This window comes from Mesoplodon densirostris, chromosome 12 (assembly GCF_025265405.1).
Source record: "Mesoplodon densirostris isolate mMesDen1 chromosome 12, mMesDen1 primary haplotype, whole genome shotgun sequence".
Taxonomy (NCBI): domain Eukaryota; kingdom Metazoa; phylum Chordata; class Mammalia; order Artiodactyla; family Ziphiidae; genus Mesoplodon; species Mesoplodon densirostris.
The window spans coordinates 67,816,160-67,834,059 of NC_082672.1; the positions used below are offsets into that span (position 1 = coordinate 67,816,160).

Below are 17,900 nucleotides of genomic sequence, written 5' to 3' on the forward strand. Positions count from 1 at the left end.
CTATTGCCATTGTTAATTATTTCCTGTATGTCTTGTAGCTTTTTGTCCCTCTTTTCCAATCTTACGGCCTCTCATGAGGATCACTTCTTCATCTTCTAAGGTGCAGCCAAAGCATCTCTTCTTGACTCTCCCAGGTTCAGTTGAATCTGTTTTCTTTGTGCCTCTCGTTGTTTCTGTGACTCTCTTCCTTCCTAGATAGCAGGCTCCTCAAGGAAAGTATCTTCTTGGTTTTGTACCTCCAGGACTTAACACAGTGTCTGAAACACAGTGTGTGACTCATAGTGAGAAGTCAATAAATATTTGTTGAAAATGAGTTTATTTTCAGTAGTAAACACTTGTGATAAGTTCTTGTGGTTTTTGTTTCCTCTTAGATATCTCATGCTGCAATTCTGCTTCCTGAACTTGAACAGAATATAATCTTAGGACTAGTGGCTTAAAACATTCATCTCTTCTGGTTCTCAAACCCTTGGGAGTTACTGTTATGTTCCGTTGTCTCATTAAGTGGATATGTATACTTTGATATTCTTACCAAGCAATGAAAGTTCTTTTTCTTTCTGAAGGTTTGCCCTGAAGTATTTCAAGGACACTTCTCCAGTCTTTCAGAGACTCTTCCTAGAGAGCTCAGATGCAAATCCAGTCCGGTATGGGCGCAGGCGGATGAAGCTCCGGGACCTAATGGAAGCAGCTTACAAGTTTCTGCAGCAAGAGCAGTCCGTGTTCCGGGAGCTCTGGGACTGGAGCGTGTGCATCCCACTCCTCAGGAGCCATGACACCTTGGTCCGCTGGTGCGTAGCTCTTGGGCTGTTCCTGTGCTTCTAGTGTGGGGGTAGTTGAGGGAGTCTGGAGTTGTGTGCATGAGGAGGGAAGGGAGGCCTTTTAAAAGATGTCATTTTTGTTCTGGTCCCTTTGGGGTTCTTATTCCCTTTCACGTGTCATTTCAGAGGGAAATCAGATGGTATGAGTGGAATTCCATTGTTTTGTGTTCCATTAGGTGAATTTATTTTGCCTGATTTGTGTTTTCTACCCTTCCCTGTGTTAATTATAAGGTTTCCTTTTCTAATGTTCAGTTGGCTAGCAAATTTTCTTTATTCTTTAGAATCAGCTGCAGGTCCTGAGTTTATATACTTTGGTTTTCTCCAGGTACACAGCCAATTGTCTTTCTTTGGTCACCTGTATGAATGAAGAGCACAAGTTATCTTTCCTTAAGAAGATTTTTAATAGTGAGGAACTGATTCATTTCAGGTTAAGGTAAGCAGGAGCATTCCTGGAGACCTCGATGTGGCTTTCCTGGGAGCTAGAGTAGTTGATGAGATCCTCATTTTCCTCAGGTTGCTAGAAGAGGCCCAGCTGCAGGACTTAGAGAAAGCCTTGGTGTTGGCCAATCCAGAAGCCTCCCTTTGGCGTAAGGAGAAGGAGCTGCAGTATTTACAAGGACACCTTGTTTCAGCTGACCTCTCCTCCAGGGTGACTGCTGTCTGTGGTGTGCTGCTGCCTGGGCAGCCGCCAGCCCCTGGAGAGCAGGTATGTTGACAGCCGTGGCGTGTGTGCCCTCTTCCATCCACACACTGAGTGTGCATTTTTCCTTGGCTGGGCTCTGTGTTCTAGGTGTGAGCCAAATCGAGTTTGCCAGATTACCGTTCCACTTAGAGAAGTGTTCAAGGAGAGAGTAAGAGAAGTTCACCCAGGACCCTCCTCTTTGACAGTCTCTTTGTCCCTATTTAGTGTGAAGTCAGAAATTCTAATGATGCCTATGCAAAGGCTTTTAACTTTAGCAAAGCTCTTCCGTGTATGACCTCATTTACTTGCTACAACAGCTGTTTGAAGTTGGGTGGCCCACGTTGTGATACCATATTTATGTAAAACTAAGGCAGAATGGCTTGCCCAGGACCTGTGGGCTGTCCTCTGGCAGCGATGGGGCTAGGCCCAGGTATAACTCCCCGGCCTCTTTCTTTCAGAATATTCTCTTTGCCTGTTGTGTGAGAGGCTAGCATCTGTAGTGAACTCTTCCCCTGCCATAGCAAATGACCTTTCCAAGAGTGTGCCTCCAGACTACACTTTGGAAAGTCTTGTAAATCAGAGTCTGGTTCCATAATCTGGGAACATTGGGAACCAGTCTGTTTTTCTCCAGCAGTCTTTAGTCGGTTGTCACTTTGTCTGATGGTCAGACCCACCCAGTTTTCTTCCTGGAACAAGTCCTGAGTCATTCCTTGAACTATCAGTTTGTATCTGGGAAGTACAAACTTAAAAAGATAGGTATAATATAGATATAAAAAAGTGCATGTCTTAAGTGTACAGCTGCATGATTATTCATAAACTAAATATCTCTGTCACCAGCACTGAGACGCCAGCATTTCCAAAGCGCCTTGTGTTTCCCTCTGGTCAGGAAGACCTCCCCAGCCCTCTTTAACCACTCTCCTCACATAGATAGGTTTGGAGCATTAGAACTTTAGCAGAGGGAAGGATTCTGGTTGGGGTAGGCGGGGGCAGAGCGCCGGGGCAGAAGTACAGAACGGAGCTACAGCCCAGCCTGCCTGCTGGCTGCGAAGAGTAACAGCTCCACAAGAAGTTCGAGAACTTCCAGCGCTGAATCTCATTGTGTCCTCACATATCTTTAGGGGACAAGCTATGTTTGAGAATTTACCATTCCTTAAACGTTAATAATCATTGCACTTTTCCAAGAGGTCCTTTTTTCTGTGTCGTGTTAGGTCCATTGTTAATAAAAATTGTTTAAATTGTGGTAAAATGAATGTAACGTTTACCACCTTTACCATTTTTAAGTGTGCTCTTCAGTGGTGTTACGTATATTCACATTGTTAGCAAACAAACTCCAGAACTTTTTCATCTTACAAAACTGAAACTACCCATTAAACATATTGGGTGCGGGCTTCCCTGGTGGCGCAGTGGTTGAGAGTCCGCCTGCCGATGCAGGGGACACGGGTTCGTGCCCCGATCCCGGAAGATCCCACATGCCGCGGAGCGGCTGGGCCCGCGAGCCATGGCCGCGGAGCCTGTGTGTCCGGAGCCTGTGCTCCGCAACGGGAGAGGCCACAGCAGTGAGAGGCCCGCGTACAGCAAAAAAAAAAAAAAAAAAAAAAAAAACATATTGGGTGCATTATTATTATTATTATTTTACTTTTTGTTATGGAAAATGTTAAACGTATTCCAAAGTAGAAACAATAGTGTAATGAATCCACATGTACCCATCGTTCAGCCTCAGTAATTATAAATTCATGATCAGTTATGTTGCATTTATATTTCTGAACACTGTCCTCACACCATATGGTTTTGAAGCAACTCCCAGATACCACATCATTTCTTAGCTAAATATAGGCATACCTTGTTTTATTGTGCTTCTCAGATATTGCATTTTTTTTTTTAACAAGGTTTGTGGCAACCCTGCCTTGAGCCAGTCTGTTGGTGCCATTTTTCCAACAGCATTTGCTCACTTCGTGTCTCTGTGTCACATTTTGGTAATTCTTGAAATATTTAAAACTGTTCCATTATTTATATTTGTTATGGTGATCTGTGACTGGTGGTCTTTGATGTTGCTGTTGCAAAGATTACAACTTGGTGAAGTCTCAGATGATGGTTAGCATTTTTAGCAATAAAGTATTTTTAAATTAAGGTATGTACATTGTCTTTAAGACATAAAGCTATATTGTACACTTAATAGACCACAGTGTAGTGTAAACATAACTTGTATGTGCACTGGGAAACCAAAAATTTTGTGTGACTTGCTTCATTATGGTATTTGGTTTATTGCTGTGGTTTGGGATTCAACCTGCAAAATCTTTGAGGTATGCTTGTAGTTTAGTGTGTGTGTGTGTGTGTGTGTGTATGTGTGTATAAAAGGAAAGGACTTTATGCAAACTATTATATATAGGATGTATATATAATACAAGGGAAATATATTCAGTATTCTGTGATTAACCATAATGAAAAAAAATATGTATAGCTGAATCACTTTGCTGTATAGCAGAAATTAACACAACATTGTAAATCAACTATACTTCAGTAAAATTTAAAAAAATAAGAAAAAAGGACTTAAAAAAAAATTCCCAGAACTATTTATTACACCTGGAAAAAATTGAACAATTTTATAATGTATCCTTTTAGTGTCCTTACTCCCCTGATGGTCTCATAAGTGTATTGTGCATTCTTTTTTTTTTTTTTTTCTTTTTGCGGTATGCGGGCCTCTCACTGTTGTGGCCTCTCCCGTTGCGGAGCACAGGCTCCGGATGCGCAGGCCCAGCGGCCATGGCTCACGGGCCCAGCCGCTCCGCGGCATATGGGATCCTCCCAGACCGGGGCACGAACCCGTATCCCCTGCATCGGCAGGCGGACTCTTAACCACTGCGCCACCAGGGAGGCCCCGTATTGTGCATTCTTGATCTTAGACGTGAAATCCTAGAATATGGTAAGATAAAGAAAAAAATCCAGTCATGAGAGATGAGGTTTGCTCCCATTCCCTGTGTGTCAACTTTTGTGGCTTCTTAAAGTTTGGGAGACTTTTTCTTGAATTTGTTAGTGAGTTCCCACCCTTCTCCCCAGAGTTGGAGTTGGGGGGAGAAAGGAAAGTGAAAAAGTCAGATCCTTACTTTGGATAGCATACTTGTTGTTATTATAGGTCCTGTACTACCAATTTATTGGCAGAGGTTTATGTAAAAGCCAGTGGAAGCACTGTTGTAGAAATTAACCTGTGCCCTTTGATGGAAGGACTCTTCTTGATATGCCTTTTATTTTTCACTTGCCTCCTTAGGCCAGTGGTCGGAGTTCTTCTCGCGAACAGGAGCTGGCCTTTAGGTCTTATGTGCTGGTTGAGTCAGTCTGCAGAAATCTTCAGACACTGGCTATGGCAGTGGCTTCTCAGAATGCTGTGTTGTTGGAAGGACCAATTGGATGTGGGAAAACTTCCTTAGTTGAACATTTAGCTGCAATGACAGGTAGAAGGAAGCCCCCTCAGCTTCTCAAAGTCCAGCTTGGAGATCAGACCGACAGTAAGGTAAGTAAGAAATGGCAGATTTTGGTTGGTGAGCATACTTGTGAATCTTTGCATTAAAATACTGTTTTTGCTAAGAGAATATGAGAATAGTTATTGGTCTTCCTCATAACTGAGGGGACCACGCTGTAAAACCTCAGGTACCTGTTACAACCCTGTGGAAGTTTAATGGAACTAATCGCAGGATGTAGCACTGGCTCCTCAGGTGTGTGGCTTCAGTAGTTACTTTATCTTCTTTTTGCAGATGCTGTTGGGAATGTATCGCTGCACAGATGTCCCAGGAGAGTTTGTGTGGCAGCCTGGTACCCTGACACAGGCGGCCACAAATGGACACTGGATCCTTCTGGAGGATATTGACTATGCCCCCTTGGATGTGGTATGTCACCTCCCTAGTAACTCGCTAATTTCTTGTCTTTGAAGAGAATGAGAATTGTGTTAATAGTGATACTGGGGGATTATTTAAACAACATAGGTATTTCATTAGAGATGGTATGTTGGTTACCTACCTAATCTGGTTTGAGTTCTTGGATTACTGGGCTGATCTCTTGTTTGATAGAAAATTATTAAAATTCTGCTTGTACTGTTTCCTTTAATAGTTGAATATGTGATCAATTTCACGGTAGTTTTTTTTCCTCCTTTAGTTGAAAATGTGACCAATTTCACAGACTTTCCAAGAATAGGCTTGGTGGGAAACATCTTAATCCATGCTGCATATACATTGAGAACTTTGAGACCCAGCTCTCTGGCTATGGCATTTGTAGAGCAGTGGGCTGAGGACAGATGAAAGAAGAGATGATATAATAAGAGCCTGCTTGTCTTTGTTCCATTAAGGAAAATAAACTGGATGTATATTTTTGACTTCAAAAAGATCACTTTTATATGTGTATAAAATTTAGCTATGGAGGCAGTCCATGTTTCTTCTGTATTCTGTAAACTATGACCAAAAAAATGTATTCCAGAATGAAAAAAATCTTCCTTTGGGTAGATTTTCCTGAGATTGGTTTTAATTTTCTTTTACCATGAACCCTAAAGCTACCTGTATATGGACTTTCCCCTCTTGGATTGGAGAGAGAGAGGAGACAGAGATGGGAGAGGGGGAAGGAGAGGTGGGAAAGGTCTTTAGGTTTAGGGAAGTGTATGGGGAAGGAGGGGCTATAAATATGTGTGTGACTTATGGCACACATATTTTAGAGTCTAGTGAGGTAAAGATGTAATAGGGTTATTGGCTTAGTTTGACCACCATGTTCTAAGATTTTAATGCTCAGTTTTATAGGGCTGGAGACTCAGATTTCTTAAGAAACCCAGAGCCAAGGATGACTACTACCAATGAGACTTAAAAATAAAACTGAATTATAAACTACAAGGCCAACTTAAAAGTATTTGTTGAGTCTTAGCACTTTCTATAGCTCTCTTTCCTGGGCAATTTTTTCAGACATTAGGGTACCTGGGAAGTCATTAGGATTATGAATCATAGAATTTGAGCCAAAGAAGGTAGATGAACATAAGGGATATTTCATTCAGGTCATGATGAGGCGGATCTATCCCTTTGCTGTAGCCAAGTACATTCTTTGATGACCAAGTCCAGATTTCAAGACCAAACTGTTAGTTTCTGTCTTGATCTTCCTTGGGCAACGTCTGGTAAACATCAGAAAATTCTTGTACTTTGAGTTCCATTTTGTGTAGACCATTCCCCTTCTGTTACTATCAATACATTTGGTTCCAGAGGGTATGCTGTGCAGTTGATTTAAACTTCATCATCATTATAGTGAAGTTGTGTTTATTTTAAAACATACCTGGACCCTTGATTATTATTTTGTTATTTCCAGAACTTCTCAGCTAATTGCTAACTAATTACTATTTTAAGGTAGCTTTTATGGCTTTTATAGTTCTCATTCAGGATGGTTGTCTTTTGTTTCAAGTTTCGGAGTCATCTTGGAGTTGCCCCTATAATATTGTTCCTTTCCTCTCCTAGCCATGTCTGAAATAAGGATGCTTAATAAAATTACCTTGATATTTTAGGACCTTCTTCCTTGGCTCTTTGTTCTTCTTACTGTTTTTTTTCTCAAACTTCTATAAACTCACATCCCCTAGACCCATATGTCTAGTCCACACTTTTCTTGAAAAATCTCTACTTGGATCTTCCTTAGCAGGTACAGGTTCAGGATGTTCAAAATGAACCTTATCTGCTCTTTCCTGCAACAGCCTTTCCTGCCACACAATTACCAAGCCAGAATTTTGATGTGTCTCCTTCCTCTAGTCCCGCATTCACTTAGTCTGATATTGCTTAGTACTTTTTCCTTATCTCTTATTCTGTTCCCTCCTAGCCCACTGCCTTATTAGCACAGGCCTTCTTATTTTTATCTATCTGTCGGTCTGTCTAATCTATCCTGCCATCTTACCTTTGTTACCTGAATGGTGTCCTTTATCGCTTCTTTCCCTCCAGGCAGGCTCTCTTTCAGTTTATCTTCCATATTGTTGCACAGTTCATTTTCTAAAATAAAAAATAGGTTTTTCTCCAGACTAAATCCTCTCAACAACTTCCTGAAAAAAATTCAAACTCCTTAGCTCAGCACAGAAGGCCTTTGATCATTTATCTCTAAGCCTAGTATTTTTCCACTACTTCATATGCACGTCCTGCCCTAACCCTAACTGTAAGAGTCCTCTCATGCCATGCTCTCAGGCATATACATTTTGATCCATCTGAATATTTTTGCCTAGAGTAAATGTGCCGTTGCTCTCCCAGCAAGCCAGGCTGATCCCTCCCCATACTTTCAGACTCAGTGAATGTCATTACCTCTAGAATGGCTTCACTGCCCTGCTTCGAAACGACTCCACACTGACCTACAGCCACCCTCTGTCTTCACACATTGTTTTGTACACCCCTTGGGGGTCACACCGGTCATGCTGTATGGTAGTTTGCATGGCTATTTCCCGCCAGACTCTAGGCTGTAAAGCCTCAGTCATGTCTGGATGTTTCCTGCCTTGCTTGATTCTGGCCCACAGTCGGCGCTCAGTGAAAGCTGAAGGAAGAAGTTGCTCTGCTGGAGCGTAGGTGGCTCCAGTATTCCCGCCTGGCCTTTGACCCCAGTTCATGCCGTGAGAAGTAAGGTTTCCTTTAAGGACGTGTTCCTCATTTGGTGAGAGGGTTTTTTTGCTTTCTTGTTTGTTACTTCTGTCTTAATAGCTTTATCACTGAGGTTTTGTGATTTAGGTTTCCGTGCTGATCCCTCTCTTGGAGAATGGAGAGCTCTTGATTCCTGGCCAAGGTGACTGTCTGAAAGTGGCTCCTGGATTTCAGTTCTTTGCAACCAGGAGGTATGTCCCATTAACCCTTCCCTTCCCACGATGGAGCCTCTTCCTAAGTCCACATGCTAGAGTGCTGAATACAAAAGTCTTGGAATAGAGTTCTCTGGGCCCATTTTAAGCAAGGTTAGTTAGCAGTGATGACAGATTCAACATTCTCATTCCTGACTTTTTTTTTTTTTTTTTTTTTTTTATATTTTTATTAATTTTTTTGCGGTACGTGGGCCTCTCACTGTTGTGGCCTCTTCCGTTGCGGAGCACAGGCTCCGGACGCGCAGGCTCAGTAGCCATGGCTCACGGGCCCAGCCTCTCTGCGGCATGTGGGATCCTCCCGGACCGGGGCATGAACCCGTGTCCCCTGCATCGACAGGCGGACTCTCAACCACTGCGCCACCAGGGAAACCCCTGACTTTTTTTTTTTAATTAATTTATTTAATTTTTTTTTGGCTGTGTTCGGTATTCATTGCTGCACGCAGGCTTTCTCTAGTTGCAGTGAGGGGGGCTACTCTTCGTTGCGGTGCTCAGCTTCTTACTGTAGTGGCTTCTCTCGTTGTGGAGCATGGGCTCTAGGCACACGGGCTTCAGTAGTTGCAGCACTCAGGCTCAGCAGTTGTGGCTTGCGGGCTCTAGAGCACAGGTTCAGTAGTTGTGACTCATGGGCTTAGTTGCTCCGCGGCATGTGGGATCTTCCTGGACCAGGGATTGAACCCGTGTCCCCTGCATTGGCAGGCAGGTTCTCAACCACTGCGCCACCAGGGAAGCCCCTTCCTGACTATTTTTAATGGAGATAATTAATTTAGAAAGTAAAAGTGTTTTTTCCCCCCACTTAAAAATAAGTAACCAGTCTTAAAAAACTTTGTCTTGTTTTCATGTTTTCAAACATAATCAGAGATGAGACTGTTGTCAGATAGCCCTGGGTTTGAGTCCTGACACTGACACTTTGTACATGTGTGTACCTTGCTTGACTGATTATGATGGGGCCAATAACACCTACTTTACAACTTGGTGTAAGTTATGAAGGTTAGGTGAAGTGACTAAAGACCTGTCACATAGTAAGTGCCCAGCCATGATGGTGGTGATCATAAAGCCATGTAGACTTCAGGCATTTAAAAAAACTAATTGAATATAAGCATCAACAAAGGAATAAAAGCTAAGCAAACTTAGTATATGTCCCTATCTACTTTTAAAACAATGTGAAGGCAGTGGTTTATTTCCTACTACTTGTCTATAACTGTACAGCTTCTCTAAGGTCTTAAAATGCCCAAGAGTGAAAATAATGCCACATTGTATTTAGTGATTATGTTAGTGTTTACTGTACCTCTGTGAACATTCACTTCCAGATGGAATGCAGAGCTAACAGTTCTAAGGAAGACCTTGTTAGGCCCTGTTAGTTTTAACAGACCCTGATTTTATTCACAGCGATGGTGAAGTTCTTTCCTGCTAGATACATTTCCCAGAAAGTCCTGGTACATCATAGAAGTATGTCACACAAACCTGAGTTCAGCACTTGGCTTTGCCATTGGTAGTCATAGTTGAGTGAGCAAGGGACACTACTCTCCTTCTCTTCCGTACAGTTCTTCCTTAGAGTTAGAAGAAAAGAAGGGCACCATCCCCTCAGGGCAGTTGTTGTGAAGATTAAATTACATGGCTTAGGTGTAAGCCCATGGCTTGCCCAGAGTATGTGTTTAATGAATATTCCTTCTCTTCTGGGCATGTTAAATAATTTTAGGTACTGTCGCTTTTGGTAATAAGCAGTGAACTTATTTTTGGTGCTATCGGTCTTGGATTAGGTTTTCTTTTTCCTGAAGTTATGTCTTAAGGAAAAGGAGCATGTTGTTGAGTTCAAAACGCCTAATAGGATCATTTGCAGTGATGTGAAAATAACTTGGTTAAAGCCCTATCACTCCCCCTAGGAAAATAGTCAAACCTGGCTTGGTGGCAGCCTTTCGTTGTCATCCTCCCTATAAGCCCAACATAGTGCTGTCTGGCACCTGAAGGAGCTGTGAGTTTTACTCAGATATGAGAGAACGTCTCGCAAGGGATAACCAGGGGCATAATTCAAGATTAAAATTGGGAATTTTGTGTGACTCTGTTTTCCATTCTGAAATACAGACTCTTGAGCTGTGGAGGAAATTGGTATCGACCGCTAAATAGTCACGCTACTCTGCTAGACAAATACTGGACCAAAATTTACCTGGATAACATGGATAAAGCAGAACTGAATGAGGTATGGGGTTATTTGAAAGTATCAATGCTTTTCTTTCTTACTCTTCATTATTAAAAGTGTCAGACTTACATGTAAACAGAGGAAATAGCCCAATGAGTCACCAAAATACTCATCACTCTAAATTTAACAGTTGATATGCTGACATTTTACTGTATTAATTTCATCTAGTAGTTTTTATTTGCTAATATATTTGAAAGCAAACCTCATAGCATTTCACCCTTCAATACTTTCATGCATCTCTAAGGGCATTTCCATATATAACCGTAATGATTATTATACCCAATAAAATGAATAGTAATTCCTCAGTAGCACTTAATTCTCAGACCATGTTTAAGTTTCCCCAGTTGTCCCCAAAGGCTCTTTTTTATACTAAGTTGTTTTGTAACTAATACCTTTCACACTTAACAACTTCATGTACATTTTGATCTGGGTATTAATGAACATTGAGATGACGTATTTTACAGGTTCTATACATCGCTTTACTTTGTAGTGTCTCAGGTTCTCCGCGAACACTAAGAGGTGTGCCTCCCTTTACCCTGCCAGCCTCCTGTCTCCCCTCAGATCTACCTCCTCACGTGGGAGGCGTCCTGACTTCCAACGTTTCATCTTGGAGAGCAGCAAATAAAGCATTGTCAGTGATCTCATTCAGTCATGGCAGGGGTGCTTTCCTCTTTCTTGGTATAAGTGTTTGGATAAATAAGTGGCACCAGACAACCTTTTCCAATATTTTATCTAGCATTTAGGTATTTACTAGCAGAGGGGTTTTCAGAGTTCCCCAATGACTGGGTAAACCTCGATAGTATAATCTCTAAGAAGCCTTGCCTTGATGGTGTGATTTTATAACTCTACAGCCTGTTTTACACCTGTGAGTTTCTCATCTCACCCTAGTTCCCAGTTGTGTATTTGTGTGTCCTGTATGTCTTTCTTTTCCCCTCTTGCCGCCCTCAACTATAAGCTCCTCCAGTAACTTAACTCGGCTTTGGTGTCCCCAGCATCCAGTCCGTGCCTGGCGCTTTGTAAATGTTTGTTGTATTGCTCTGTCGTAGTGCTCCTCTTCCGTTTGCTGTTGTAGACCTTTAAATGTTTTGTTTTCAGACTTAAATTGTGAGTCTTTTCTTTAAAGGAGAGGGCCGAAGTTCACATTCAGGTGTAATTCATTGGGGATTGAGAGGATGAGAAGAACGTTTGACGGCCACTCTGTTCTTACTGTATTCTGTACTTGAAGGATGAGCCAGAGCTCCTCCTTCCACTCCTGCCTCGATCAGCAGTGTGTCCCTCTGCTCACCACAAGTGTGACAGGAGCACACACCTCCTCACTTCAGTGACCTAGGTCATATGTAGGTAGCTGACTTTCAGAAGCTCACTGGTTATTTTTAAGCTTCTGGACTTACTAATCCTAATAACACTCTCCTAAATAAATGACTGGTAGCTAAAAACCTTGTGTGTATTACTTAGCAAATAAAATACTCTCCTCTGCCGACCTCACGGGGAACACAAGGAACTGCACTTCTGTTGCTGCCAACCACAGCCGTCTTATGCTTAGAAAGACTGGCTTTGACTTGCTGCCGGAATATCAAATTACACTTCAAAAAACAAGCTCTTTACATAATGCTAGTCTCATACCTAGTCAGTTTTGGGAACTTACCCCTAGCAGTTTCTCACACCTTGTCTCCCCCATACACCTTGAATGTGCCCTGATGCCTCACGTGCTGGCACCAGAGATGGCCTGCTTTCTCTGCCGGCAGTCCCCTCTCACAGTCACCAACGACCTCTGCCAGGTGCCTCTCCTGCTCTGTGAAACCTTCCCGGGTCTCCCAAGCAGGGCCGACCATGCTGTCCTTTGGGCTGCAAGCTTGCTTTTGCTTTCATATCTGCTGCTTATATTAGGGGGAGTTTCTCGAGGACAGGTTCCATTCCTTATTTTGTTTTGTTTCTCTGTCCCTGGAATAGTGCTTGCTACAAAGTAGGTACTTAATAAATGTTTATTAAAGGAATGAATCTCCAAAATACATATCAAATTGATAACCATATCATGTTAGATTAGTTTATTATGTGATATTGTGTTTAAATTTTGACATTCATGTTAATAACAAAAGATGTTTTTTGACTAAGATAGAAAATGACTAATTGGTTGGTACATATAAATCTCTATTCAGAACTTTTTTTCCAAATAACTGAGCCCTTACTAAAGTGTTAAACCTAACAAATTTTTTTCAAGTAAAAACAGCTTTTTTTTTTCACCTTGATCATAAATATACATGCTCATATGATGGAATTACTACTCAGCAATAAAATAGAATGAACTACTGATACAGTAATGTCTGGATGAATTTCAAAAACGTTATGCTGAGTAAGAGAAACCGAACTACACACTACATCCCGTATGATTCCGTGTATATGATAGATTTGAAAGCAAAACTGTATAGAGATCTGAATCAGGTGCAAGATTCCAGGGACGGGGATGTGGAGGAAGGGAGTGATGACAAAAGGGAACATTTTGTTTTAGGGGTGATGGAAATAAGTATATTTTGTTTATGGTAGCCAGGGTCCACAAATATATGGGCAATTTTGAAAATGTTCCCTCCGTACACAAAAATGTATATTCTGTATTTGAAAGATCTACATGTGTATCCATTAAGTTGAATTTGTTGATTTTATTATTCTCTTTTTCTGTCCTTAATTTTCAATACATCTGAAATATGTTTTCAATAATATTTGTTGTAAAATCCTCCAGTTAAAAAATATATGAAGAAATAAAAATCTATGAGATCTACCACTTGATGACACCGTTAAAAGATTTTAGTGGACCGTACAACTTTAATATATACAAAATATGTTGATATTTCATATATAAATTGGAATCGTGATATACTTCTCAATTTAAATGTATTAGGGTGTAATATTTCTAATATATACATGATATTTTTCTTCCTTCTCAAGTAGACTTGACTTAGCAAATCCATATCATAAAAGTGTTGAACCAATATTATGGGCACCAAGTATTATACTGCACAAAATTCTTAATAGTTACCAAAGTGAATTGGACTAGATCTTTTGCTTGTTAAATTCTGTTGTCTGATAAAAACTACTTTTTATCAGGACTTAACACTAGCTCCTTTTACTGTGACTTGCTTTAAAAAACTTTCCTTTTCCCATTAACTGCTTCTTATTTGCTTTTGTCTGAGAAATGACTTAATGACTGTACTAGAATTGTGTTTAAAAAATTAGAGTGCATATTACTTGAAGGATACTTCAATGAGTAAGTGCCTGGGACTTGGTTGCCTATGTTGCTTGAGACTCCTTTCCCATCTAGCTTCTATACCCTAAGCTGTGTGATAGGTGGTGAGATTGCCAGATAACTGAGTTCTGGGCAGGAAAAAGTCATGGTCTTTGAAGGGTAGGAGGTATGGGTGAGGGTGGAAGTTGTTATACTTGGTTAAGATGACAGATTTCTTAGAAAAATTCATTTTTGGTTGACTAGTGTCAGCAGCAGTTTATGTGTGCTTTTAAAAATCACTCTGTCTGCTGCTAAATTTTCTTTGCTTTTTTTTCTCCCTCTGTCAGGTTCTTCAAAATAGATATCCCAGCTTATCGGTAGCAATTGATCACCTGCTTGACATTTACATCCAGCTTACTGAAGAGAAACATCACCCTCTGAGTGATAGTTCTGTTGGAGGGGAACAGGCACCCGAGGAAGTTTCAGAAACCAGATGGGAACACAGAAGACTAAGCCTTGAGGGGAGAGAATTGTCTCTCAGGTACTGGGCTAAACACTTTTGGTATTTTAAAAACTGCTTTCCTCAGAAGTTCTTAGCAGCTAGAACTGAGTGGTTACAAGAAGTCAGGTTTTGAAATTAGACGTTTGGGCTGCTTCATAGTGTTCAGTCCCTTTTTGAGATCTATAGTTACTGAATGGGAAGGCTTATGAAGGTAACATTATGTTAACTTTAACAAATAACTTTTTTCTTCCAGTTTTATTGAGATGTAATTGACACAGAGCACTGTATAAGTTCATGGCATATAGCATAATGATTACATACATCATGAAATGATCACTGCAATAAGTTCAGTGAACATCTGTCATCTCATAGGTACAAAATTAAAGAAACAGTAAAAAAAATTTTTTTTCTTGTGATGAGAACTCTTAACTTTTCATATATAACATACAGCAGCGTTAATTGTACTTATGTTGTACGTTATATCCCTAGGACTTACTTATAACTGGAAGTTTAGCAGATAACTTTAAAAGCCAAAGTTGGGGATAGTTACTGACATAGCTCTTTCACTGGATGTCCTTTTGTGACACTTGGGGTCTTAAAAGACTCTTGGGTTTTGCTCTGTATAGTGAGTTCCATGCCTTTGCGCTTCGTTCTCAGTGGTTGACTTGCCCCTTGAGAAATGAGAATTAGGTGTGGGCAACTCTCCTCAGTTTGCTCAGAGAATTAATTGCTCCCTGTCTCCTGCTACCTTGTCTGGCATGGATGGGGAGAAATGAGTTCTAGGTCACTTCCTGGTAGGATAGGGACTGGGACCACTCATTCTTTTTCCTGACACTGTTTATCTTCTGTTGCCAGAAAAAAAGGAGAGTCTTTGTTGTCAGGTGTTCCCAGACCTAAGTAAGCTCTGATGCCTTTGATGTCTTTGGCCTATGGTCTTTTATTTCTTGCCCCCCGCCCCCCCTTTTTTTTAAAGGGATCTGCTGAATTGGTGTAATAGGATTGCCCACAGCTTTGACAGTCTGTCTTCATCAGCATCATTAAATATTTTTCAAGAGGTAAGATACAGTCTTCCTGCTTGTTTCTCTGCGCTCTTTACGGCTGTTGATTTCCACTGTTATTTTCTGTCTTGACTGCGTTTTTCTTTTGGGTAGGTACTGTTTATTATCCTTAGCTACTTAAAACTGAACTAGTGTTACCTTAAAACTACTTGGGCATAATAAATGTTTGGTGGTTTTTGAAACAGGTTACTACTAATTTCAAATAAGTATAGTTTGAATTAGAGTAAAACAGATACAGAACTGAAATGAAAGCTTAAATGAAAAGAAAGTCTCCCAGGTGATAATACTGTTATAAAGTGTTTCTAAGATCTTTAGTATTTATTTCTGTATATAATTTCTTAGTCTATTTGATAGAATTACATTTGTCTTATCCCACCACTAGCCTCAGTAGGGCCTTTTTAACTTTAGTCCAGAGACATTTACGTGGGGTTTGTAAAGTACATCCTTGTGTGCTGGACGTGGGAGGAAAGCTCTATTGAACCGTAGCTCTGCCACATTCAGTAGAACAGGGAGAGATTTATTCCCGCCTGCGTAAGAATAAAGTGATGCTGCCTGAAGATCTCTGGGCTGTTAAAACATCAACCCATTTTGACTCTAAAGTGTTCTGGTTTCTGTCAGCTAGGACTGAGGAGAGAATAGTGACCCATTTGGGTTAGCAGTTTCTCTCTGTGTTTGGTTAACTTACTTCGAGGGGAAAGAACCCACATTTGGAGCACACACTTAAGCCGGCCGAACTCTGAAGTGCTGTGTGCCAGTCCTTTAATCCTCTCCTCTCCATTGAAATTTCCTTTCCATTCTCCTACATTTCTGATCTTTCTTACAGGTAACCTTGTTTTGTACTTTTCTTTATTTTGTTTTATTTTAAAATTTTTATTTATTTATTTTTGGCTGCATTGGGTCTTTGTTGCTGTGCGCAGGCTTTCTCTAGTTGTGGCGAGCGGGGGCTACTCTTCATTGCGGTGCACCGGCTTCTCATTGCGGTGGCTTCTCTTGTTGCAGAGCCCGGGCTCTAGGTGCCCGGGCTTCAGGAGTTGTGGCTTGCGGGCTCTGGAACGCAGGCTCAGTAGTCGTGGCGCGCGGGCTTAGTTGCTCTGCAGCATGTGGGATCTTCCCGGACCAGGAATCAATCACGTGTCCCCTGCACTGACAGGCGGATTCTCAACCACTGCGCCACCAGGGAAGCCCCCCCAGTACTGTTAATACCCTGATGTATCTCCTTCCACACCCTTTTCTATGGGAATGGGATTAAGAACTTTTTTACTGTGTCAGAACCCTCCCCCCCCACACACATACCCTTGTAGAGATCAGGCCAGTTGTTTTACAGAATGTTTCACCTTCTGGCTTTATCTGGTTGCTTCTTCACTGCTTTGACACCAACTGGTGTCCTGCAATTCAGTTCAGTTTTGATACTGACTACCTGGAGTTAGTGTAGACCCCACAGGATCTACACTGAGGACTGAGGGCTCAGTCCTCCACAAGGCTGCCCCACTTTAGAGTCTAGCCGCAAGTCTCAGACGCCCACCCACACTTAGGACCTATCAGCTGTCAATTCAGGGGTTCCCACAACTTCCTCAGGTACAGTAATCACCTCACAGAACTCATTGGAAGCTCTGTACTCACCATATAGGTCACAGTTTTATTATAAAAAATATAACTCAAGCATAGTCAAATGGAAGAGACACATAGGGCAGGGTTTCAGGAGTGTGAGCACAGGCACTCCTGTGGAGTCAGGGTGTGCCACCTTCCTGGTACATCACTTTGTCACCAACCAGAAGCTCTCTAAGCTTTGGATGTCCAGTGTTTTATTGGGGTCTTATTCTGACATTGGCTATTCGATTGAACTCGGTCTCCATCCCCTCCCCTCCTCCAGAGGTTGGAGATGGAGCTGGAAGTTTCAACCCTTGGTCTTTCTGGCCTGGCCAGAAACTATCTAAGGGCCCATCAGGAGTTACCTTGCTTAGCATAATAAACCTGGTAAGGTCCATCAGGGCTCCAGTAAATAACAAAAGACACTCCTTACTCCTGGTAATTCCAAGAATTTTTGAAGCTCTGTGTAAGGAATATAGGGACAAAACTATATACATTCTTTTTTAAATGCTTGCATGAAGTTTATTGATGTATGACACTTGGTGGCAGCAGAGCCGGATATATTCTTTGTTTTGCCGTATACTCGTGTCCTTTCAGCTCTATGTTATTTTATCTGTCTTTCTTGTAAATAGAAGTTTAACAAAATGCTTGATGTATTCAAATTCAGTTTTTGTGGGGTAGAATCCATTTGGTGGTGATACGTACTTTATATTTCATTATAGCAGAAGACATGTATCTTGTTGGCCTATCAGTAGTTGCTAAAATTAAGTACTGGGTTAGGGTAATGACAGTGTAATCCCTTTATTGCACACCAGGAGTCTCCCTTTACCTCTAGAAAGTAATCTTTGGGTGTTACCTCTGCTGTCTGGAAGTCGTTTCCCCCCACGGAACCATATACCCAAGGATTAATGCTAATTGCTATTATTACCTGAATTTTGGATCTGCAAACTGAGGCGTTTGTGTGTGTTTTCCTGATTAACCAGTATTTTGATAGTAAAGCCTTCACA

The 17,900-nt window shown here is 41.4% G+C and overlaps 1 protein-coding gene across 2 annotated transcripts in view; it reads left to right on the plus strand.

Moving 5' to 3' along the window:
• Nucleotides 1-17,900, plus strand: part of MDN1 (midasin AAA ATPase 1) — a 160,891-nt gene that overhangs the window by 20,834 nt on the left and 122,157 nt on the right. For both annotated transcript variants that reach the window (XM_060114594.1, XM_060114595.1), the window contains exons 3-11: nt 561-785; nt 1,141-1,248; nt 1,329-1,521; nt 4,760-5,002; nt 5,244-5,375; nt 8,211-8,314; nt 10,415-10,529; nt 14,094-14,287; nt 15,222-15,303. In XM_060114594.1, the coding sequence (XP_059970577.1) occupies nt 561-785; nt 1,141-1,248; nt 1,329-1,521; nt 4,760-5,002; nt 5,244-5,375; nt 8,211-8,314; nt 10,415-10,529; nt 14,094-14,287; nt 15,222-15,303 (1,396 nt within the window). The remainder of the gene's footprint in view (nt 1-560; nt 786-1,140; nt 1,249-1,328; nt 1,522-4,759; nt 5,003-5,243; nt 5,376-8,210; nt 8,315-10,414; nt 10,530-14,093; nt 14,288-15,221; nt 15,304-17,900) is intronic.